The sequence below is a fragment of the Erythranthe guttata genome, chromosome 14 (genome assembly GCF_056151865.1).
Source record: "Erythranthe guttata isolate IM_541 chromosome 14, IM_541, whole genome shotgun sequence".
In the NCBI taxonomy this organism is placed as follows: Eukaryota; Viridiplantae; Streptophyta; class Magnoliopsida; order Lamiales; family Phrymaceae; genus Erythranthe; species Erythranthe guttata.
Genome location: NC_142546.1, coordinates 5,630,001 through 5,653,322, shown reverse-complemented (window position 1 = coordinate 5,653,322; position 23,322 = coordinate 5,630,001). Strand labels below are relative to the sequence as shown.

General features: G+C 32.9%; 2 protein-coding genes and 1 long non-coding RNA gene across 11 annotated transcripts in view; 2 read left to right on the top strand and 1 right to left on the bottom strand.

Annotated features, from left to right (window-relative positions):
• The first annotated feature begins 7,018 nt into the window (after nucleotides 1–7,018).
• On the top strand, nucleotides 7,019–8,133 carry LOC148765001 (uncharacterized). Its single transcript, XR_016029780.1, has 2 exons — nucleotides 7,019–7,433; nucleotides 7,837–8,133. It is a non-coding gene; the product is annotated as an uncharacterized LOC148765001 (long non-coding RNA).
• A 2,720-nt stretch (nucleotides 8,134–10,853) lies between these two features.
• On the top strand, nucleotides 10,854–13,400 carry LOC105956480 (DELLA protein RGL1). The gene has a single exon (XM_088814311.1). It carries the CDS (start codon nucleotides 10,898–10,900, stop codon nucleotides 12,716–12,718), a length of 1,821 nt encoding a protein of 606 aa, XP_088670437.1. The 5' UTR covers nucleotides 10,854–10,897; the 3' UTR covers nucleotides 12,719–13,400.
• A 1,881-nt stretch (nucleotides 13,401–15,281) lies between these two features.
• RCD1 (WWE protein-protein interaction domain protein family) overlaps nucleotides 15,282–23,322 on the bottom strand; it is an 8,051-nt gene continuing 10 nt past the window's right edge. Inside the window, exons 1-7 of one of the 9 annotated variants that reach the window (XM_088814542.1) lie at nucleotides 22,991–23,322; nucleotides 18,383–19,619; nucleotides 17,510–17,751; nucleotides 17,143–17,201; nucleotides 16,367–16,480; nucleotides 16,168–16,272; nucleotides 15,282–15,719 (exon numbers count right to left, since the gene is read on the bottom strand). The exon at nucleotides 22,991–23,322 is cut by the window's right edge and continues 10 nt beyond it. In XM_088814542.1, coding sequence (XP_088670668.1) covers nucleotides 15,681–15,719; nucleotides 16,168–16,272; nucleotides 16,367–16,480; nucleotides 17,143–17,201; nucleotides 17,510–17,751; nucleotides 18,383–19,494 — 1,671 coding nt within the window. In that variant the 5' untranslated portion in view covers nucleotides 19,495–19,619; nucleotides 22,991–23,322 and the 3' untranslated portion in view covers nucleotides 15,282–15,680. Of the gene's footprint in view, nucleotides 15,720–16,167; nucleotides 16,273–16,366; nucleotides 16,481–17,142; nucleotides 17,202–17,509; nucleotides 17,752–18,382; nucleotides 19,620–21,153; nucleotides 21,252–22,127; nucleotides 22,202–22,982 lie in introns of those variants that run through there. The other 8 variants (XM_012980461.2, XM_012980462.2, XM_088814541.1 and 5 more) reach the window with 8 other exon arrangements.

Here is a 23,322-nt window from a genome sequence, read left to right as displayed (position 1 = left end):
ACGTATTAATTGATTGAGGTTTTATATCATCACTCGATAAAAAGTTCAGTAGCTACTGTGTAGGGAAGTTTATCATCGATGATTATTTCATTCCAATACCACAACTCATTCATGCATGAATAACTAACCGAGTTTTTCCTATTCTCGGGAATGAATATTAATGTTGAGGCGTCCCCCGACTTTGTTTGTAGGACGAATCCATAGTACGGAATTATTTTATGAGATGGATCAGGTGGGATCCCATTTGTACTAATGCTAACCAGATTCGATTGTTGGGCATTCATCCACTTTCGGGCCTGAGAATCATTTGGTCCCATTGTGCTCCCCCTCTCCTATGATGGCAGGCAAGACTAGTTAGCATAGATCGACGGCCTACCAGTAATTGTTCATCTAGGACATCTATCCTTGCAGGCTCGTTTGAGATCTCGTCACTTTTTCAAACAATAGAATGAGTGTGGCATTATTCGCCACACACGACTTCACGCTGTTCTTCAGGAACATTAGTGTTCACATTCTTTGCAGATTTAGTAGTCGTCCTACACAACTTCACGTCGTTTTTCAGGAACGTTAGTGTGGATAATCTATTAATCTATATATCAATTCTCTGACGTAGGGGATCTTGATGAGACACGGTGGGGTCGTCCCACAAGACTTCACGCCATTCTCTAGGAACGTTAGTGTGGACGTTCTTTCCTCCCCCTAACGGCGGGAAGACAGTCTCATCAAAGTGACAGTCCGCAATTTGAACGGGTAAGAGATCGCATGTCTAAGGCTCTAAATTTAAGTTATAGATGGTGATACATATTTCACATATATCTTCTTGGGATTACCTCCAAGAAAGTAATTGAATCATTACATGTATGTGTGTATGCTGACATATAATCAAATTACTTGATTTTGAGCAATCAACAACTTATGCTTCTGGCATTCAAATTGTGGTTCTACATAACCGTGTCGAAAATTCCTCTAATTTTCCCAATGTACGCTTCTGGCCGTACACGTTAGAGATGATGCACATACATTCGATTTCTTGTCTTCAATGGTTTCAACATAATAACCATTAACTCAAATATCTTTAAAGTTTAACAACGTTCTACTGGAACGTGGAGAAAAAAATGAGCTACTTCAATGGGCAAAACTGTGCCATGAGAGACATAATGTGGACATTACCATAACCATCTATCGAAACTACATGTGTCTCATTTAGTTATCAAAGAGTTCTTGCTACAATTAGACATGAAATTAATAAAGTACGACTTATCACTCAGGATAGTATGTGTTGTCGCACTATCTGCCAGCCATTTATCCCTACATGTCATGTCTAGAGAGTTATATAAATCTAATCACATATATTTAGTATTTCAGGTACTAAATAAATTCATCAAGCAAACACCACTGAATAATATAATAATTAACTTAGAACATATGGTGACATAAATATATGGTCCATAGCATAAACTAAACATAATCAAAATACGAATATGATTCATAACGTGAGCATATGAAATAAGATGATCGAAATTCAATAAACTAATAAGCCCGAGTAAAATAAACATAATGCATGAAATCAACAGTTCAATCATATCCCAACATTGGTTATTTGGTCAGATGTGCCTAAGTATGAAAGCTGAGTGAAAGGCTATACATTGGAATCATTCGCCTCTACCAACTCAGCCTATGGTGATGCATTATTATTTACATCTCCAGCCCCACTGTTCCTCGCACTATAGGTGCGCGACCAATGCTCAGATCCACCATATATAAAACATACATCTATGTTCTGACTTTGAGCTCTATTCGAATTTTAATGTTCATATACAAATCATTTATGAATTCACTTGCTCCTTGCTTCAGGCAAGTGTATTGTCTTTTAGTAATCAAAACGACTAGCCAGGGTACCCCATTCTTTATGGGGACCCTCGTTCGATGAATAATCAAGACGAAGGACTTCATCTAATTATCTCGTAATCATAAACATAGTCTCAGCCTTCTGGGCTTTACCTAATAAATTATCCTCGAAAACAACAATTCTCAATTGCTTACTAAGCGTAAGGATCTTAACACCCATTCTCCAACTAATATAACTTTCACCAGATACGTTAAGTTGTGTAAACTTGAGTTTGCTCATATGTTTTATCTCAAATCAAATACAATAAGGAGAATTATTGTTTTATGGTAATGTAACATCCATAAAACAGTTCCATTAACATTTTCTCTTATCAGAACTTCTGGTCTAACAATTCATATAATGCATGTTTGTACATATTTATGTATTCATTATTCACGACTTGCAATAGACAAAGAATGTAAGAGAACCAGATATTGCTTACCATACTTATGTCATAAAATTACATATGATAAATAAACAATGCGTTAATCGAGAATTCTCAATTAGAGATAGACCAAAGTCTTCATGCAATCAAGACAATGTAATTTGCCAAACAATAAAGACATATAGCATACTCAATAATATTGGTATAAAAGATAACCCAAACCGTATAACTTGTCATGATATAAATCATAATTATCATGTATGTATAACTTATGCAAATTCCACGAACTAATTTGAAATGACTGAGATAGCTAATTATCAATTATCTAAACAGATCCATAATGCAAAATTCATTGGGATAATATAAAAATAGGAAAAATACTACTAAATTTTTTAAGTGTTGAACTTTTATAATTAATCAAGTTTTAAAAAGGAAAAATATATTTGAACGAATAAATACAAAAAAAAAAAGAAAAAAAAAAACAAGTAACCATCATTATCACGGCTTAGCAAATTTCAGTGTTTCGAAAAAAGAAAAAGAATCATATTGTTCATAAATTCCTTTTAATCCATAATTCAAGTTTCATTACGTTGTCAGTTATATTAGCAATCGCCAATCAATAATCATCAAAACATGCGCCATAAGAATTTTTGTCAGAGCAACTCCAACAGCTATGTTAAAATTTGCAACTTCTTATCAAATTGGCACTCTGAAAAGAGCAGGAGATACTCGTTGGAGTTCTCATTTAAACTCAATTTCTAGCTTGTTACATATGTATAATGCAACTTTTATTGTTCTAAACACTATAAGTGAGGAAGGAGCTACAGCCCCACAACGTGGAGATATCGATTTAACGGTTGAAATGTTGATTTCTTTTGAGTTTATCTTTATTTTGCATGTAATGAAGCAAATTATGGAGATCACCAATGTACTTTGTCAAATTTTACAGCGTCAATCACTAGATGTATCAAATGCTATGAAGCCTGTGTCCACAACAAAACACATACTTCTAAAGCTAAGAGCAGATGGTTGGGATACTTTATTCACCAAAATAAAATTATTTTGTTTGTGTCATAAGGTCGAAACTCCAGATATGAGTTCTTGTTATGTTCCAAGACGAGGGCGAGCTCGTAAGCAACATGATGACATTACACTTGAGCATTACCATCGAGTGGATATATTTTATTCAATAATTGATTCTCAGTGGCAAGGGTTCGATAGCAGATTTAGTGGAAAAATATTGGAGCTTCTTACTTCAACTTCACGTATGGATCCTCAAAATGCGTCGAAGTCTTTCAAACTGGATGAAATAGGTAAGCTGGTCGAAATATTTTTTATCCGGGCGATTTCACGGTGCAGGAGCAAATGTCAATCAAAATGGAATTGCGCCATTTTGAGATTGATTTATTTCAAAATGAAGATTACAGCAAATTATTGACTATATCTGACTTATCCCAATAGATGGTGCAGACTAAAAAGTCGGAGATTTATCAAGATATTTTTAGATCGATCAAGCTTTTACTTACTCTTCCAATATCTAATGCGACAACCGAGCGAGCCTTTTCATCCATGAATAAAGTTAATACCAAGCTTCGAAACAAGATGGAAGATGAGTTCATTTCAGATTCATTGATGCTATATATCGAGAGAGAAATAGGTGAAACATTGAGTATGGACTTTATCATCGATGCATTTCGTGACATTAAAGAACGTCGTGTGGTCTTTTAGTTTAATTTTCTTTTTCTTTTTAAAAACTTAGTTCATTTTTTAATTCAATAAAGAAGTTAGGAACTTTGACTTATAACAATCATCGTTGTCATTAATTTACATTACATTATTTTCAATTTTAATTAAATAAATTATAAATAATTTAAATAAATATCAATTAAATATTTTAATGCATATACGACCCCAATGACGAAATCCTGGCTTCGCCAGTGCTCAAGTGACTTCACTTGAAAGGAAGTTGATGAACCGACCAAACTTCCATGAATTATCCACCTACAATTGGGCTCCTTTCACACTGTTGTAACCCTATATTTTTCATTTCTTAGAAACTTAAGTTCAAACCCTGCTCTAATAGCACACTCTCTGATGGCTTTTCTGAATACCGTAACATTCACAAAATGAAGTCATATACTAAGTTTAGGATTAGACGGGTCCTTTTCTTCATCAAACTCAGAAAATTTTGAAAGTACAAAAGGTTTCCCAATCCTAATGTATGTAATAATGTCAATTTGCTTCCAAATAAAGTAAAATCACAATAAATAGAAATTCTCTTTGCACCCACATAAAACTCGTAAATGACCTTACTATGGCTAAAATTTAACTAACATGGGTCAAAGCTCGCAGTAAAAATTATCCTTCAATGAAGAAAAATCGAGTGAAGCAAATTTCTTTCTTGGAAGAGGCAGAAGACGTTTCTTTCCTGGAAGGCGAAGAAACTGCTTGCTTTAACAAACGTATTTTGCATTGCAGGGCTATTTAGTCATTTTGCTTATTAATATAACGGCGTCAAAGTTTAATCGTTTAACTAAAACCCTAAGGGGGAAACTAGTACATCTAATACATCAGGGGGTAACTGGTACAAGGCCCATACATTAGGGGTGTAAACGATATTTAACCCTTTTAAAAAAGTACCTACCCAACCTAAAACACACAAAGTACAAAATTATCATCAAATACTTTATTATATTACATGAATACTAATAACAAATATATTTTAAAAAAACATATTCATGAAATCAAGATTAATAAATAATTAAAATATAATTATCAGAATTATCATAATAATTGTTAAAAAAAAGTATTCTCTATTTATATTTTATATGTATATAAAAATACTCGAATATTCTTATTATCTCAATAATAAATTATATTTCTTTTACAAAATAAGAACCTTTATTTATATTAATATATTAATAGTGCGAAAAATTAAAACTTTTACAAACCTGTTTCATTAAAATATTTTGTTAAAATTAATTTTATTTTAGGAAAATAGTCTAATATCATATCAACATAAAAAAAAATCATTTAGTTTATTTAATATATAATCTTTAATTATTTATTTGAAAAAATAATTTGTGAATTATACAATAATATTTTAGAAACAAAAGTATGAGTCAAATAAGTTTAACAATTATATAGTGGCATCGTGTACTTTATATAGTTTAACAAAAGTATTAAAATGTTAGAGGGTATTTTAGTCATTTACACATCTCTAAATTTTGTCTGGACTTTTTTGTAGAAGAGATTTTCGGGTGGACCTAGATTTGAATAAATTACCCACCACTTTTTTGTAAAATAAATTTGGGGGTGGACCTAGATTTGAATAAGTGACCCACCGTAGACTTAGGGCCCGTTTGATAGGATTAAGCGTTGAATGTTGAATGCTGAATATGTGTCTGAGTGGCTAAGAGTTGTGTCTGAATGCTGAATGCTGAGCAATTAAGTCCATTTGATAACTGAATATCTGAATATTGTTATTTTCCTATTATACCCTTATTTAATGTTGGCATTTTATTTGTTAATTAATTTTGATTAACATATATAAATAAACAAAAATTTAAGCATGATCTAAATAATCAATAAAATATAAATTTAAAATATTTAACATAGATAAAATATAAAATTCGAACAACTAATAAATATAACATTCACAAATAAAAACAGCTAAAAATATTAAAATACTTTAAAGTCGGTAAAATTGACCTAAAAGATTAAAGTCGCTAAAATCAACGTCAAACATTTTATAAATTCTAATTGGTCAATCAATGCATCAACCGAGTTGCTATCTCATCGCGCACATTAGCCATATATTGCATGTCTTCGTCCCCCCACCATGGTCCGGTAGTTGTACCATCATTCTCATGGTCTTGTCCATCCTCATTCGCACCATCAAAAGGCATATTGGGTTCTTATATATATATATATATATATATATATATATATATATATATATATATATATATATATATATATATATATATATATATATATCATAAAATATCATTTGACAAAAACAAAAGCAGTAAATTTAAATTATATATTTTAACAAGTATATATAATAGTAGAATTTCAAATTTAGCCTCAAATGTTTTGAATAAACATACTTAATCATAAAATAAAAACAAAATCCAATGAACCAATAGTGGAAGGTAGTCGGTAAAGGTGTTGGTCATGGAATTCTCGAAGTGTAATGGGGATAAATTTGTCTTAAATTCGTTCAGAGATATCTCTGAATCAATAAGCCATATTTTTTAAACTGAATCGGTCAGAGGAAAATTGTTTCATTCGGATAATCACATCAAACGCACTGAACAATTTTATGCTGAGCGAATAAGAGATGACACTCATTCAGAGGTCATTAAGAGCTAAACAAACAGGGCCTTATTTGTAATAGTCCTTTTATTTTTTTATCAGCTACATTAGATTAACATCCGACAAGCTTCAATTTCAACAGATAATAAAATAGCGTAACTAATATGAAATAATTTATTATATATTTTACAAATAACCAAATTTGTATATACAAGTTAATTTCAGTTTTTTTTGTCATTTACATGTTTTGGTACCAAATATGTTTACATATATGAGATTGTTTGACAAAACCTTCTCATTAGACATGTGTAATTAAGATGGGTCCAAAAAAATTCATTTTATTGAGATAAATCCAAAATATTTTTATTCAGCCATAAATAATACAAATTTCATGTAATATCCTTTCTCTTTTTTTTTACCCTAGCTAATAATCACTGACCATTTCTTTGTTCTCTTATTTCTCTTCTCTCTTCCTTCTCTCCAATCCCACGCTCTCATGTCTCTTTTTCTCATCACCGCCGCCTTTGCGCCGCCTTCTTTCTTTTCTATCTCCCTTCTCTACACAACCAACGCTTCCATGTCTCTTTCTCTCATCACCGGCACCGCGCCGCTGCCCCACCCATCAAGCCGATTAGGAATGATTCGCGGATCTAAATCCAACTCAAGGACGGTCTTCCAAATCTGACTTGAGGTCGCCCGTCGTTGCCGATATAATTTTTTTCCATGTACAGGTGACGCAAGCGACGTCTTCTTCGACAAAAGATTTGCCATTTTCAGAGAAAGTTGTTGGCGAAAGAAATGGAGGCTGAAACGGTTGATCGGACAAACTGGGAAACGATGGTAAGGGGTCGTTGCCTTTTGTTCTTTTTCTTTTTTGTCTTTATGATCTTTCGTGAATTTTCTTTTTGGGTGTGGAATTTTGGAACAATTTTGGCTGTGAATGAAACAATTTTGGAAGTGATAATAAACATTGAAATGCAAAATTAGCCTGCAATGATCGCATAAGAAAAAATGCAAGGTTATTTGTTCTCGTAAAAGGTGTATTATTTCGATATTTTTTGCAACATCAGACGTTGCAAACGAAACCCTTCCCAATATTTTTTGTCAATTCAATTTGCTATTTTTTTGATTTAATGATGGCAAAATTTTATTTTATTTTTCTAATTTCTAGAGTTCCTGTGATTATAAGTTGGATTGGGATAAACTTGTTTTGTGGTCATTGATTGGTTGACCCATTGTTTAGGCAAGCAAAGGTGACTGCAGATTGTTGATGAGCGTCCAAAATGATATCAACGGGATGACATGTTTTGGGTTTCATTGGAGAGAAGATGATATCTTTTATACTGATTTTATAGTTTCCTTTTTCACTGAAATTTGATGTTTCCTTCTTAGAATTCATAGTGGTTTCCGATAAAAATAGATGTTTTTGTTGTTTTTGTTGTTTTTGTTAAATGTTTAGTCGATCGTTTTATTTTTTTTGGTCAAATACGTTTATTTAGTAGTGGATTTGTGTTAATTTAATAGTGGATTTACGTTTTCTTATTACTGGTTTACGTCGGACTACTTTTTTGTGGTAGGTGATGCTAATGATATAGTGGATTTCGATAATTTTGTAGTGGGTGATGTTAATTTTATATTTTGATAAAATTAATTTCATAGTGGATTTCGATAAATTTAAGGTGGATTTCGATAAATTTATAGTAGATTTCGATAAATAGATTGCGGATTTCAATAAATATGTAATGTATTTCGATAAATTTATAGTGGATTTCGATAAATATATAGTAGATTTCGATAAATATATAGCGGGTTTCGATAAATATGTAGTGGATTTCCATAAATATGTTGTAGATTTCGAAATATTTATAGTGGATTTCGAGAAATTTAAAATAGATTTCGATAAATATATAGCGGATTTCGATAAATATGTAGTGGATTTCAATTTGATGACCAGGTAGAAAAATAAAAAGAAAAAAATATAAAAAAAAAACTGTAAAAAAAAAAAAAAAAAAAAAAAAAATAGTTTGTTGGGTTAATCTCAAAAAGGCCCATGACAAGGGCACTTAATTAAAAGATGGACATCCAACTTTTTTGTCTTTCAAATAAATCCAGCTCATTCAAACTTATTTGCAAATAAGGAAAATCATTTTATGTATACCGAAATTACCCTAAATTGATTGAAACCAAAATTAACTCCAATTTCATGATTTACACCAAAATTTAGCCCAATTTCATCAATTAACCAATTTTAACCATAATTTCTTTGACCCCAAGTCTCCGGCGTAGACTTTTTTTTTTTTTTTAAATTTTTTTTTTTTCTGAAACTTTTTTTCCGGTAGGTCAACCGCCGTTGACCGCCGGGTCTCCGGTGTTGATTTTTTTTTATAATTTTTTTTTCTTAAAAAAAATATTTTAATGAGTATTACTGTCTTGGCTACTAAATTACTGTCTCCAGCAGTTATTTAACTGTCGGGGACAATAATTTAACTGTTAATTAACTTTATTTTTTCTTAAATTTTTTTTAATTAATATTACTGTCTTGGCTGCTAAATTTGTCTCCAGCAGTAATTTAACTGACGGAGACAGTAATTTAATTGTTAATTGACTTTTTTTTTCTTAAAAAAATATTTTAATTAATATTACTGTCTTGGCTGCTAAATTACTGTCTCCAGCAGTTATTTAACTGTCGGAGACAGTAATTTAACTGTTAATTAACTTTTTTTCTTAAAAAATATTTTTATTAATATTACTGTCTTGGCTGCTAAATTACAGTCTCCAGCAGTTATTTAACTGTCGGAGACAGTAATTTAACAGTTAATTGACCTTTTTTTTTCTTAGAAAAATTATTTTAATTAATATTACTGTCTTCGTTGTTAATTTACTGTCTCCAGCAGTTATTTAACTGTCGTATACAGTAATTTAACTGTTAATTGACTCTTTTTTTTTTTGAAATTTTGGTATTTCTTAAAAAAAAAAAATTTAATTAATATTACTGTCTTGGCTGCTAAATTACTGTCTCGGACAATAATATTACTGTTTGGGACAGTAATATTAGTTATATTACTGTTCGAAAATATAATATTCATAATATTACTGTCTGAGACAGTAATTTAGCAGCCAAGACAATAATATTAATTAAAAAAAAAAAAAAAGTCAACGCCGGAGACTGGCGGTTGACCGGCCGAAAAAAAAATTCGAAAAAAAGGTCAACGCCGGAATCTGGGTGGAAAAAAAAATTCAGAAAAAAAATTATTTTCTGAAAAAAAAATATTTTTTCAAAAAATTATTATTTTGGGGGTTAATGTGATATATTTGTTTAAATCCGGGGCCAATGTGTAATATTAAGGAAGTTAGAGCATAATGGATGGAATTGATAAGAATTATATTATGGAGAGTATTTTAGACTAAAGACATGGGGATGGGTTTCTTTGAAAGACTTTTTTTTTGTGGACCAATGTGCATTTAAGTCCTTTGTGATGGACATTTTTGCCATTCGCCCTAGTTTTTTAATTGAATAAAAAAAATGAAAAAAAACAATTTAATAAAATATTTTATTTCCAAAAAAAACTGAAAAGAAATAAAAAAAAACCATTTTTTGTAAAATTTAAATTAGAAAAACCGAAAATAAAAATAAAACAAACTTTTTATAATAAAAATGAAAAATATAATTAAGAAAAAAATAATTTAAAATAAAAATAAAAATAAAACATAATTAAAAATATATATAAAAATAAAGAAATCCAAAAGATACAAAGTTGGGATAATTAAGGTAATCTGCCCCTAATGAGTTTAGTTAGGGCCTTTTGGGTAATTTGAGTCCATTACACTTATGTCAAAAATTGAATTAAAATTTAGATTTATGGTAATAGAAAAGTTCACTGAGGGGTTTTTGTCATATAGCCCCTACATATACATACAGTATGTATATGTATGTATGTATGTGTGTAGATTTTAATGACTTGGTCATCTCAATATATCCAGCCATGGCCTCATTCTATCATAGTTTTCTGTTTGTCCTTTTGTCCCCTCTTTTGGTTTATTTTTATTTGATTAATATTTTTAATATTCTGTGTCCGGCCTACTTTTCCCAAAAAATAAAACAATGCTCTCTATGTATACATACATCTACACAGCTTTATATATTTTGAAATAAATAATGCATATTATTTTTCCTGTAAATCAATACTAGCTCATGGCTTTATTTATTTATTTATTGTGTTTCCCAATGCAATTTGAAAATAAATATCCCATTTATTGGTTACAACTTAGAAGCAATAATAGCAATATAGAAACGAGATATATCCATGATGCCGGATGTTATATTCTCCTTGGATGGTGATAATTATGATCCTCTGCCTGCAGCTTATGTTGTAAGAGATGGCAGCGATGATCAACAAGATCCAATATTTGTTGAAAATGGTTTTATGGATTTCTTTTCCTTGCTCTTTGGTCAACAACAACAACAAGAAGATAATCCCATACTGGATCACAAACAAATTGCTCGTGATGATGATTGGACGATGCAGCCGCAAAGAAAATTGTTCACCAAACAATATGTGAATCATGAAAATCAATATTCGTTTGCTCTTGCATCATTGGATCTCTTGAACATTAATTATGGCAAGGGATTCAGCAGATCAATGACAAGATCATCAGAATACAATATTTATAATGATCTGATGATGATGAACACAGTTGTCGGTGCTGGTGCTGGTACTGCTACTGGTACTGATGCTGGTGGACATAAGCTATCAGTGGAGGAAATATTGAGAGTTGGTGGAGAGAGGTTCATCCAATTCTCGAGCAATAGAGTTGATGGAATTTCTACATTCATCCATCCTTATTATAATAATGGATCTTCACTTTCAGGTCTTTCTGTTGATGATGCTAGAGATGTCGAACTTGTTCATCTCCTTTTAGATGCAGCCGAGAAACTAGGCACCAGACACAGATTCCTCGATCTAGCTACTAAAAATATCTTACTCTGTCTTGGGATAGCATCCGATTCTGGTTCTCCAATCCAACGTGTTTCCTATTATTTTGCTCAAGCTCTTCAACAGAAGATTGATACAGAATCTAATATTAATAGTAACAACTACAAGAAGAAGAAGTTGCAGCAACAACAGCAACAAGAGCAACAACAACAACAACAGCAGCAGCAGCAGCAGCAACAACAACAACAACAACAACAAGAGATCAAAAGTCTTGCATTAGGCACAAACAACACTTTCCTCACAACACACCAACAACTGCCCTTTGCACAAGTGATGCAATTTGCTGCCGTACAAGCCATCATTGACAATGTCGTCATCATGAAAAGTACCGAGGGTAAGATCCATTTGATTGATCTCCAGATAAGGAGCGGAATTCAATGGACGGCCCTGATGCAAGGCCTCGTGGACTACTATCCTATACAGCGCCTCAAAATAACAGCCGTCGGAACATATGACCAACGGCATTGTATAGAGGAAACTGGCAAGAGATTGATCACTTTTTCAAAGTCCTTGAATTTGCCATTTTCGTTCGAAATACTGTATCTAAAGGACATGAGTGAATTCAAAGAAGATCTATTGAACATTGAAGCCGATGAAACTGTGGTAGTTTACTCCTACATGATGTTAAGGACCATGATATCAAGGCCCGATTTGTTTGAAAATCTAATGAGAGCGATAACAAGGCTAAGGCCGGCTCTAATGCTAGTTATTGAAGTAGAGGCAAATCACAATTCGCCTTTGTTTATAGATCGTTTCATTGAAGCCCTTGTGTTTTATACCGCATTTTTCGACTGCTTGGAAAGTTGCATGGAGAGAAGCAACGAATACAGAAGAGAACTTGAAAGCACTTATTTCGGTGAAGGGATTACCAACATAGTTGCAGCTGAAGGTGAGGAAAGGGTGACTAGAAATGTGAAACTTGATGTTTGGAGAGCATTTTTTACGAGATTTGGAATGGTAGAAACGGAACTCAGCGAATCAGCAAAGTATCAAGCTAGTTTGGTTCTCAACAAGTTTGCACATGGAAGCTCATGTACTCTTGAATGTGATGGCAAAGGCCTTATTGTTGGATGGAAGGGAACACCATTCCATTCTCTTACTGCTTGGAACTTCTCGTCGTACAACTCTTGAGATTCTTCTCCATCCTACAACGACCTCGGTAATCTTAAAACAAATTTAAGATTGTCTTTGAAAGTCTGAAGAATCCGGCAGCCGGCAGCCTCTAGCAGATTCGGGCTGCGGACGGTGATTGGCGGGGGCGACAGTTGAACTTTTGGCAAACTCCAACGTCATACAATTTCGCACTGGTAAATTTTTCTGTGACATTCCTGCAACTTTTTTTGTAGCAACATTTCAACGGCTTCTCATCACTCTCTGTTTATATATATTTTCAATAGGGCAAATGGCAAAAAGGCCCATCACATGGGACTTAAATGCATTTTAGTCCACAAAAAAAACAGTCTCTCAATTAAGCCCATCCCCATGTCTTTAGTCTAAAATACCCTCAATAATATAATTCTTAACAATTCCACCCATTATGCTCTAACTTCCTTAATATTACACATTGACCCCGGATTTAAACAAATATATCACATTAACCCCCAAAACTTTTTTTTTTTCAGAAAATAATTTTTTTTCTGAACTGTTTTTTTTCCGGCCAGATTCCGGCGTTGACCGCCGGAGACCGCCGGTCTCCGGCGTTGACTTTTTTTTTTTTTTTTTTTTTTTTGAAATTTTTTTTTCCTGCTTTTTTTTTCCGGCCGGTCAACCACCGTTGACCGCCGGTCTCCGGCGTTGACTTTTTTTTTTTTTTTTTTTTTTGAATTGTTTTTTCTTAGAAAAAAAATATTTTAATTAATATTACTGTCTTGACTACTAAATTACTGTCTCAGACAGTAATATTACTGTTTGAGACAGTAATATTATGAATATTATTTTTCCGAACAGTAATTTAACATCCAAGACAGTAATATTAATTTAAATAAATTCTTTTTAAGGAAAAAAATTAAAAAAAAAAAAAGTCAATTAACAGTTAAGTTACTGTCTCCGACAGTTAAATAACTGCTGTAATTTAGCAACGAATACAGTAATATTAATTAAAAATATTTTTTTTAAGAATAAAAAAGTCAATTAACAGTTAAATTACTGTCTCCGACAGTTAAATAACTGCTGGAGACAGTAATTTAGCAACGAATACAGTAATATTAATTAAAAATATTTTTTTTAAGAATAAAAAAGTCAATTAACAGTTAAATTACTGTCTCCGACAGTTAAATAACTGCTGGAGACAGTAATTTAGCAACGAATACAGTAATATTAATTAAAAATATTTTTTTAAGAATAAAAAAGTCAATTAACAGTTAAATTACTGTCTCCGACAGTTAAATAACTGCTGGAGACAGTAATTTAGCAACGAATACAGTAATATTAATTAAAATATTTTTGAAGAAAAAAAAAAAAAAAACAGTCGATTAACAGTTAAATTACTGTCTCCGACAGTTAAATAGCTGCCGGAGACAGTAATTTAACAGCCAAGACAGTAAAATTAATTAAAATATTTTTTTTAAGAAAAAAAAAAAAAAAAAAAAAAAAAGTCAACGCCGGAAACCCGGCGGTCAACGGCCGTTGACCGATCGGAAAAAAATTTCAGGAAAACAAAATTCAAAAAAAAAAAAAAAAAAAAAAAAGTCAACGCCGGAGACCGGCGGTCAACGCCGGAATCTGGCCGGAAAAAAAATATTTCAGAAAAAAAATTATTTTCTGAAAAAAAAAAGTTTTGGGGGTTAATGTGATATATTTGTTAAAATCCGGGGTCAATGTGTAATATTAAAGAAGTTAGAGCATAATGGGTGAATTGATACGAATTAGGGTTAAAATTGGGGTCAAAATTGAAATTTGGGTTAAAATTGGTTAATTGATGAAATTGGGCTAAATTGGGGTGTAAATCATGAAATTGGAGTTAAATAGGGTTTCAAATGAATTGGGGGTAATTTTGGTATATATAAAGGGATTTTCCTTATTTGCAAATAAGTTTGAATGGGGTGGATTTATTTGAAAGACAAAAAAGTTGGATGTCCCTATTTTAATTAAGTGCCCTTGTCATGGGCCTATTTGCCATTACCCCTTTTCAATATTATCATATGTGAATTAATATGTATATAATGTTCGAACTTCCACCGAAAGACTGTTTCTATTCCAATCCAAAGATCACCAATTCTGGAATGAAAAAGGAAAAAAAACATTTAAATTTCAAGATTCTGATTTTCTTCACTAAAAAAAGGATTCTGATTTTCCATTTTTCTATTTTATATTTCTTTTAACAAAATTAGAATTAGTTATTGACATTAAAAGAATGATAGTTTTTTTCGAAAGTGTTAATTCCACCCATCATTTTGATCCACAAATTTGCATAGAGCTATTAGGGAAAGCCGTAGAAACAATACAAATAAATGAAGAAATGATTTAGTGAATCAACATAAAAAATTATCACTCGGGCTGTCGGGCATTTATACTACATCCATAATACGCTTACAACACTTAAAAGATATGATAAACACCATCTTAATGTTGCGATATGAGTCCCATGATCCAGTGACAAATTCGAACGATGAATATATGTGAGCCGAGTTTAAACCTAGCACTATAAAATCCAATGGTATGTGAATTTAAGCTTCTAACCGTAAACCCGATAGTATTTGACATTGAACGCACCAAAGCTTGGATTACATAGCCCGATTGCCACAACCATATATACATATTACAAGAAGGTTTTGACATACTTTACAATCGTCTTGATATTTAAGACACTGACATGTGTCAATCCTGATCAAGAAGACATTATGAAAAGTATATGCTGCACCTTGTTGATTACATACATTTAAAAGAAAATACTTAAAACAATCGACATAAGTTGCTAATTTGTGTATCAATATCAGAATTAAGTCATGAACTTAAAATTGGGGAGGTGTACTTGACAAATACAGAAACGATGACATTAACGAAACAGTAGAAAAAACAGATGGTGCTCACGGACTCCTTTAAACAGGCTTTCTTTTATCAAGACTCGGGAAATGTCTTGGATCATGCCATAAACTCAAGCTGTTTCAACATCAGAGCTTGACGAGTTTGACATCTGTTGAAAACCAAGAAAATGACCTCATTATAATCATAAATGGCTTCATTCCAGATATACTAACTACAACACAAGTAGGAGAAATGGGAAAAATATTCAAACATCATTTCATTCCCAGTGGCAACTTAACCTTAAATAATGTCACAGTCAGTTCGGGTTGGCGGATTAGAACCATATCAGAAATTTAACATGATCTATTGAAATAAGTTCTACTACGAAATTCTGAAATAAATATCCCCAAAATGCCACTAGCAGGATTCTGACAGCCTTATAAATGACTTGCGCAGTGGTGAGAAATAATTTTGAATTGGGTACAAAAACACAAAGAAAGAGTAGTAGTTGAACCATCATGAAAATCAAAATCAAAAGACATTTAAATATCCAAAATTCCAGCCCAAATAATAGAGATAAGGAGACGCAATATAGGTTCAGGCTAATTCGGGAAAACAGAACTTACCTTGCGCTGAAGACTTGTTATTGCTGACTTCAACAAGGCATCGCCGACAATCAACCTCAATTTCTTGACAAATACGTCCCTAGTTATCTTCTTATTCTGCCAAACAGCAGGGAAAAATGATTTTGAACTTGTGCACAACCTAGAGCACCAAATAAGGATAAGAGAAATTCAAGTGTCAACAAATATATACCTTGAACAATTCATAGTTGGATTTAACGAGGTCCATGCTTTGAGGAGGAACTTTATTTGAGATGGAGGCGAACAGCATCGGAAACGGCATCCAAGGGCTCATGGGAATCCTCTTCTAAATTTAGAGAAAAAGGCCTTGTGAGAAAAACACAAATGCAAAACAACATATATTTCAAAAATTCAATGATAATCACTCAGCACCCATCTGCAAGCTTCAATTAGCATTTCAACACTTCAGAATTCAACTCGTCCTTACAAGACTTTTTTTTTCTGGACAGACTAAAGTAGATCAGTTTCAAGACATAATATCTCAAAATAAAAGCAACAACGCAACAGCACAAAAAGCTACCCAGCAGTAAAATCAAATCATGTTAGATGTTGTTCATAAAGCAACAATGCAACAGCTTTACCAATCCGATTCCAAACAACTTTACTAAGCCAATTAATACAAACACGTTAACCAAATAGTTAACACGAGGCCAACAATAGTACTGGATGAACCTTTGCGCTAGAGTATATTCTTGGGAAGAATGAAAACAGGACAAGTGATTGCAGGTATCTAGTCACCAAATATACAATGGGGTAAGATCGTAATGCAACCAAAAACTATTTGGCGACAGCAACAGTTATATCTACATCCACAAACTGGTTAGCCTTATCTAGGTGAAATTTATACAATTAGACAGATAATAAATAAGAAAGAAGTTAACAAAGAATAAACTCAGATATGCATAAAGCACATAACATATGTACCAGCAATGTCAGAGAAGACTATACCTGGCCTTGAGGATCGAACCCTGAAACATCAACCCTGTTCCCCTGTCCAATCACATGCCCTGTAGAAGCACTTTGAGAATTAGAACACAAATGTTATACAGTTTATGAGCAAAACAATAAAGAGTTACTACAGCGATGGCATAAATTTGCCATTACTATTGAATTATTTGTTTTTATATAGACATATTTTTTTAGAAGATTACTACTAATATTAAATTATGAATGTAAATAAAAGTGAAATCCAGTTTAATGAGTATAGGGAAAAAACAGCAACGATACTATGATATGAAACATCACAGCCAGTACAGAAGAAGATTTATGCATACAGCATGAAAAAGGAAAAACAAATGCAAGGGTAAACTATCACCTTCAACATCTGAGGTCGGCTTGAAACTAACAATACATTCTGGATAGATATGAGTGTTCATATTCATGTTCCATACAACATATTGCTCTGGGCTTTCAAGATTGTCAACGCCGCTATCAAAGTTCTCGCTACTGGGATGGTACTGGTTTGATCCAAATGGCACAACTTCCATATTCCCCATTATAACACGACAGAATACCACATGTCGTGACCCATTTTCGTCAACATCAATATTATTGATACTGTAGAGAACAAAAGAAAATTCTACCATAGGAAAAGATGTCCAGACAAACTAAATAAGCACTCACAAAGAACTCCAAATGATTTACTTGCAATATAGCAAGTCATATTGAATAGATCAGCAGCCTAGATAATGAGCTACCAATAACAACCCATCAAACCACAAACAAGATGACCTATAATAACAGACACGAAATATGTTGAATTTGCGAGAAATACATCATGTAACTAGAAATATCACAACAGCAAAAAAATATGTAAATCAGCAAAACATTTTGAATTTCCATGAGCATGTAACTTTTCAAGGCCTTCTTCATTCGGACTTGGGAGAAAAACTTTGGTACATTTGGATGTCCCAACAAACTGCACTCAGTTTCTTCTTCCATAACTTCATCAAGATAAGAGTCTATATATTTATGTGCTCTAGTCTTCCGAAAAATAAAACAGAGGAAAAACAAAAAAGAACAGCAGTACTAGCTCATGTAACTTGCAGAACACCAAAGCTCCACCAAAACACAGTGTAATAACAACATCAACACCATTCGACACAAATAAAAAAATCAATGATTACGGAAGAAAATCAACAGCATTAGACAGTGCCATATCAAAAGAAACTAGTAGAAAAAAACAAACCTGATCTGAGTGCCATTTGCAGGGATTAGATGTATCCCCATACCATGCAAGGGCTTCGTTGTTAACGGCTCATAATGGCCAATACCATATTTCAGTATAGTTGAAATTGTTCCTATCGGACAAGGAAGCCAGGCGTATTGGACATTTGCATCCCCACGGTACCTTTTAGTGATATCGACCTGTTTCTCAAAAAGTTCAGACCGAGTTTCCATGACAATACTCATGCAACGATGTACCTCCTCAACGTTAACGTCAATTGAGCGAATAGCTTTCAGGAGCATCTCCTTCACAGCATCAGAGCCTAAAGACCCATGCATGCTATTAACTGCAACGACTATGTTTCCTTCCATCAGCTGATTGTAACCACGTTTCTCATCAACTTCAACATCAGATGCTTTTGCATGGATTTCCTTATCACCATCTCTCAGAACAGTATCCTTGTGAGCTTGTACTTGCTCAACATTCACATTGGACTCCCCACTAGATTCATTATCTAATCCATGTATTTCAATCTCCAAATGCAAATTGATATTATTGGACCCCTGAGGTTCTTCATCTTCTAGATGATCATGGCCTTCAGCAAATTCATAGTGAAGATCATGTTCTTCATCATAATCATTACTAACTATTTCAGGGAAGAAACACTTTCCAGAAATATCAATCCAAGCAATAGGCCGAAGAAGACCAGTATTCATGTCCAACTGCGTCATATGCAAGAAATCTAACAAAATTGCATTTCCATTGACCTCCACTTCTACTGCAGGATTCTTAACAATGTCTTTGTTGACAAATGCAACAACATCCTGGGAAAAGTCTTCCCACTCATCATTGTCATAATACATTAAACGCTGCAGAATTCCACTTTTCTTGAAGTTAGAATAATATTTAAGCAGACGTTTCCCAGATGGAAAAGCACACCCTCCGTACTTGTTCGCGGATCCATCTAACTTCCTTCGCTTGGCAAAATTGTGGATGGATGAAATAGGAGAGGACCGCAGAGGAAAAGGCACACGAGTAGCTCCAGTAGAGCGGATGGTGCATCGATCTGAATGCTTTCTCTTCAGATCAACATGTTGATAACTATCCAATACCTTTTCGTACTTTGTGTTCATTTGTACCTACTGGATCAATCCCTATCCACCAATTCACAGCCAAAAGTTCAAAGATAGCAGCTTCGCCGAACTTACTTGAGGTTTTGCCTCACAAAAAAAAAGCCATCACTAACTGCCGAGAAACCCTGAACAGCAAAGTTACAGCTTAAAAGAGTTGAATACAAACTTCTAAATAATGCAACAAGAACACAGCTAACAATACCAGCTGCCAAATCTTAAGCATAAATTCAACAGCACTCGCTCAATCAAGCAGCAAGGATGCACCGTACAAAAAAGGAGGCAAATTGACTTACTTTATTATCAGCATTATAGACACTTAAATGTTTGTAACAGAAAGATCGTACTTTAAAGCTATTCACCTAGAACAAAAGGTATTCTAGCTAACAGGTATATAGTTTGTAGCCCTTGTAATGATATCAAATTGCTTAATCAAATACCATCAAAAGATTTTAATTCATAAAGGCAGTTAGCCATAAATAAAAGCACATTTCAATACTTCAAGTACCCTGCAAACTTCGTAACAGAAAAGTCATCGACTTGGTAGATGAATAAATATACACAGACACAGGTACAATTGAAGAGAATATCAGGCAGCACAATAATTTCAGCTTCAGGATACACAGCTAGCAGAACGAGTATTTGCTTTGCACCAAACATAACAACACTAAATTCTAAAAACAGCATCCAACATAATCAATTCCAAAACCATTTCAAATTAATTAATATCGCTTTCTACTTACTTAATGCAAATCCATCCGCTTAGTAATTTTGTTGGTAAAATGTTAATCATCACTGCACTAATTTGTCTAGACAATGGTCACACTCCATGGAGAAAGTAGTAACATAGTTAAGATTCCCCATGAAAAAGCAAGGCAGAAAAATTACAAAAACTTGTAGCAACTATAACTACCGTAATAAATAAAAATGCAACTCATCAGTGTTTTGTTTAATGCATTACCCTATGTGAAATTTCAGAAGCAAAACTTAAAAGACAAAGTCTAAGATCTTCATAAGACTGCGTGGTTATATCATACTTTTGTATTCTAGGTCAGAGATTAAGTGTCAAATATCCGGAATCTATAAAAAACTCGTAAATTTAAGGATTAAAAAAACAGATAATCAGGTGAGTTTACTATGAACTATTGAAGCTACCGTGATAGATTAATACGATTGTGATGCATCTAAATTTCTGTAAGTGATATCAGTGTTCTTGGTTGTTACATCTCTTACTTCCACATCGATAGTCGATATTCCTTTGTGCCTGTAATTAATTTTCATCGAATTCACTCAAGACAAACATAGCAAGTCAAGGACAAGGATCTCTTTCCAGAATATGGGTCAGACAATTTATAACATCATTGAAACTCAAAGCTACCGATCATGCAGCACATCACAGCCAGTACAAAGATTAATACTTTCAATCAAACGTCACCTTACTAAGAGTAATCATTTAAGCTAGCATGTTGACATCAAATAAAAACCATATACTAAAGTATGCAACACATAACCATATCATCATCCACATGCCAAATCTTCATCGTAATCATAAAACATTTAATATTCTCTTCAGTTCCTGCATGGCCACGACTTCAGGCACATTAAGAAAATACCATGTCCATCACATTATGAGCATAAATATGCATATTAATGAGCATTTACCTGCTCCTTCCTCAATAGAGCACAATTATACTACATCAAGAGCTCTGTGCATGCCTAAGGGGGCTTGCAAAAGATCCAGACGCTTTCCTTGGTTATGCGAGTTCTAATGTCAGATGGATAATTTTCTCAACTAATCTCCACACAAAAATCAACATTTGAACTTCTTCAATTAAGGAATAACAATTGTATCTCCAATTTTTTAAACTTCTGATGGTATTTTTTTTTTAAATTAAATCAGAATTATGCACCAATAAAGAGCAAATGCTATTCAAATTGCCACCCAATAATCAATTTGAAAGAACGGAGAGATGTTCTCAGAATTTAGAAATTATGAGTAACTAAAACTAAGTCTGTTTCATTAATTTAGCAACAACTGTTGTTGAGTCTACGTTGATGATACATATTGATGTTGTACAGTTACTAATTATCAGCAAAAATTGTGACGACAACTAGATCGTACTTCGTATTTTTTTTTCTCACCAACACATTCAGCATTCATTTCTTATGCGAAACAAAAATCTGCTACGAAGATAAATGAAAGAGAAAAGAACCATGAGAACTTAACATCAAAATCAACATTAATTACACCAGTCCCGCTCACGTTCACCCGGTAAACAAACAAACCTGATATCCAAATATATCGAAAGACTAAATGAAAACATCGAGATATTTAAGCGATAAACACAACACAAGAACAAATAATCACTGCCAAGGTCGGAAATTTTAAAATGGAAAAGAAGCATCAGCACTGATGAATCAAACTCTAAGCATGTAGCAGATATATATATCTACTTCATTTTGGGAGAAAATTGATATATGTTTGTAGTTTAGCTGATACGCTTTTAGCAGTCAAATCATGTATGGAAGTGTTGGCTGGCTTAAAAAGTTATAAATTGACTAAGGTGAGCGGTTATCCGTGTAAATTGCATGCAATAAATGAAAGAAAATGTCAACCATCTAACATACTTACTCACCATATACAGAATAACAAAAGAAGATGTTAGAGGTCAAAAAAGCACCAGCAGCCTCAAGTGATATATGTCATCTACCCTACTAAAGGTTGAAAAATATTAGCATGGCTTGAAAAGCTGATTACTAGTGAATTGCACGCACGCACGCACACCCAAATATTTATGTGAATACAAGTCGTTTCCTAGATTGTTACCAATTAATCAAAAGAGTCTATTTTCGCACATCAATTGCATGCAGTATATCAAGTGCACGTAAATAATCTTAACACACTAACATATTCATTATGTACAACTCCACACTAACGAAGCGTGTTCACTAAGGCATATTTTTTCTTTCAAAATCAGAAAATACTCACTAATATTACAGCTCAAAGGCCAATTATTCTGAATATCCATTGGGTCGAAGAGAACTCAAAAAACACTTTTAGTAAAAATAAAAGCCAAGTCTTAATTAATTCAACTAAAAACACCAAAAACTAAATAAAATCTAACTAAAAGTCCAAATTTCAAAAAAAATAAAAAATTCAAAAAAAATAAAATAAAGGTAAAATCAACCTGTAATTCTATACAATTACATAAATAGGATGCAGCTCGAGGAGAATTACGTAAAATAAACGGTTCCGTTCTCCAAAGAAAAAATCAACCCAAAATTCAATTTCACGCGCTCTAAAAATTCCAATCTCATGATCAAAATTACTGCTCGTGTTGATAAATTCACGATTCAAACAAAAAAAAAAGATGCGAACAATCACACACAACCTCAGATCCATAAAAACATTACATCTCAAGCTGCATAACACCATAATATTCGATAATTAAAAAAAATAAAAACTGAAAAAGAAATGAACAGATAGATACATACATACATGGAGGAGTCGTCGAATTAATTTTCCTATTCGTTCACTTTTTTTTTCCTAATTATTTCTCCTCTTCTCTTCCGCTGCTGAGGTGTTGTCAAACCCTAGTTCAAAAGAAAAATCGAATCGAATAAGCAAAATAATAAAATAAAGAACAAAAATGGGACCACCGTCTTTCATTTCGGTTACTAATATGTTTTCTGACGAAATTGACCCTCATATATTGCTTGAACCTCAAGAAATTGAGAGTCGCTTTTGTTTGGAATTGGGTGTTTTTGTCTATTTATGAAACTAAATAAAATGTTTCTAATTTTATTTGCTGATATTTGTAACGTTGATTT

Coding starts and splice junctions, on each gene's coding strand:
- LOC105956480 (XM_088814311.1), top strand. CDS start 10,898: ATGATGCCGGATGTTATATTCTCCTTGGATGGTGATAATTATGATCCT.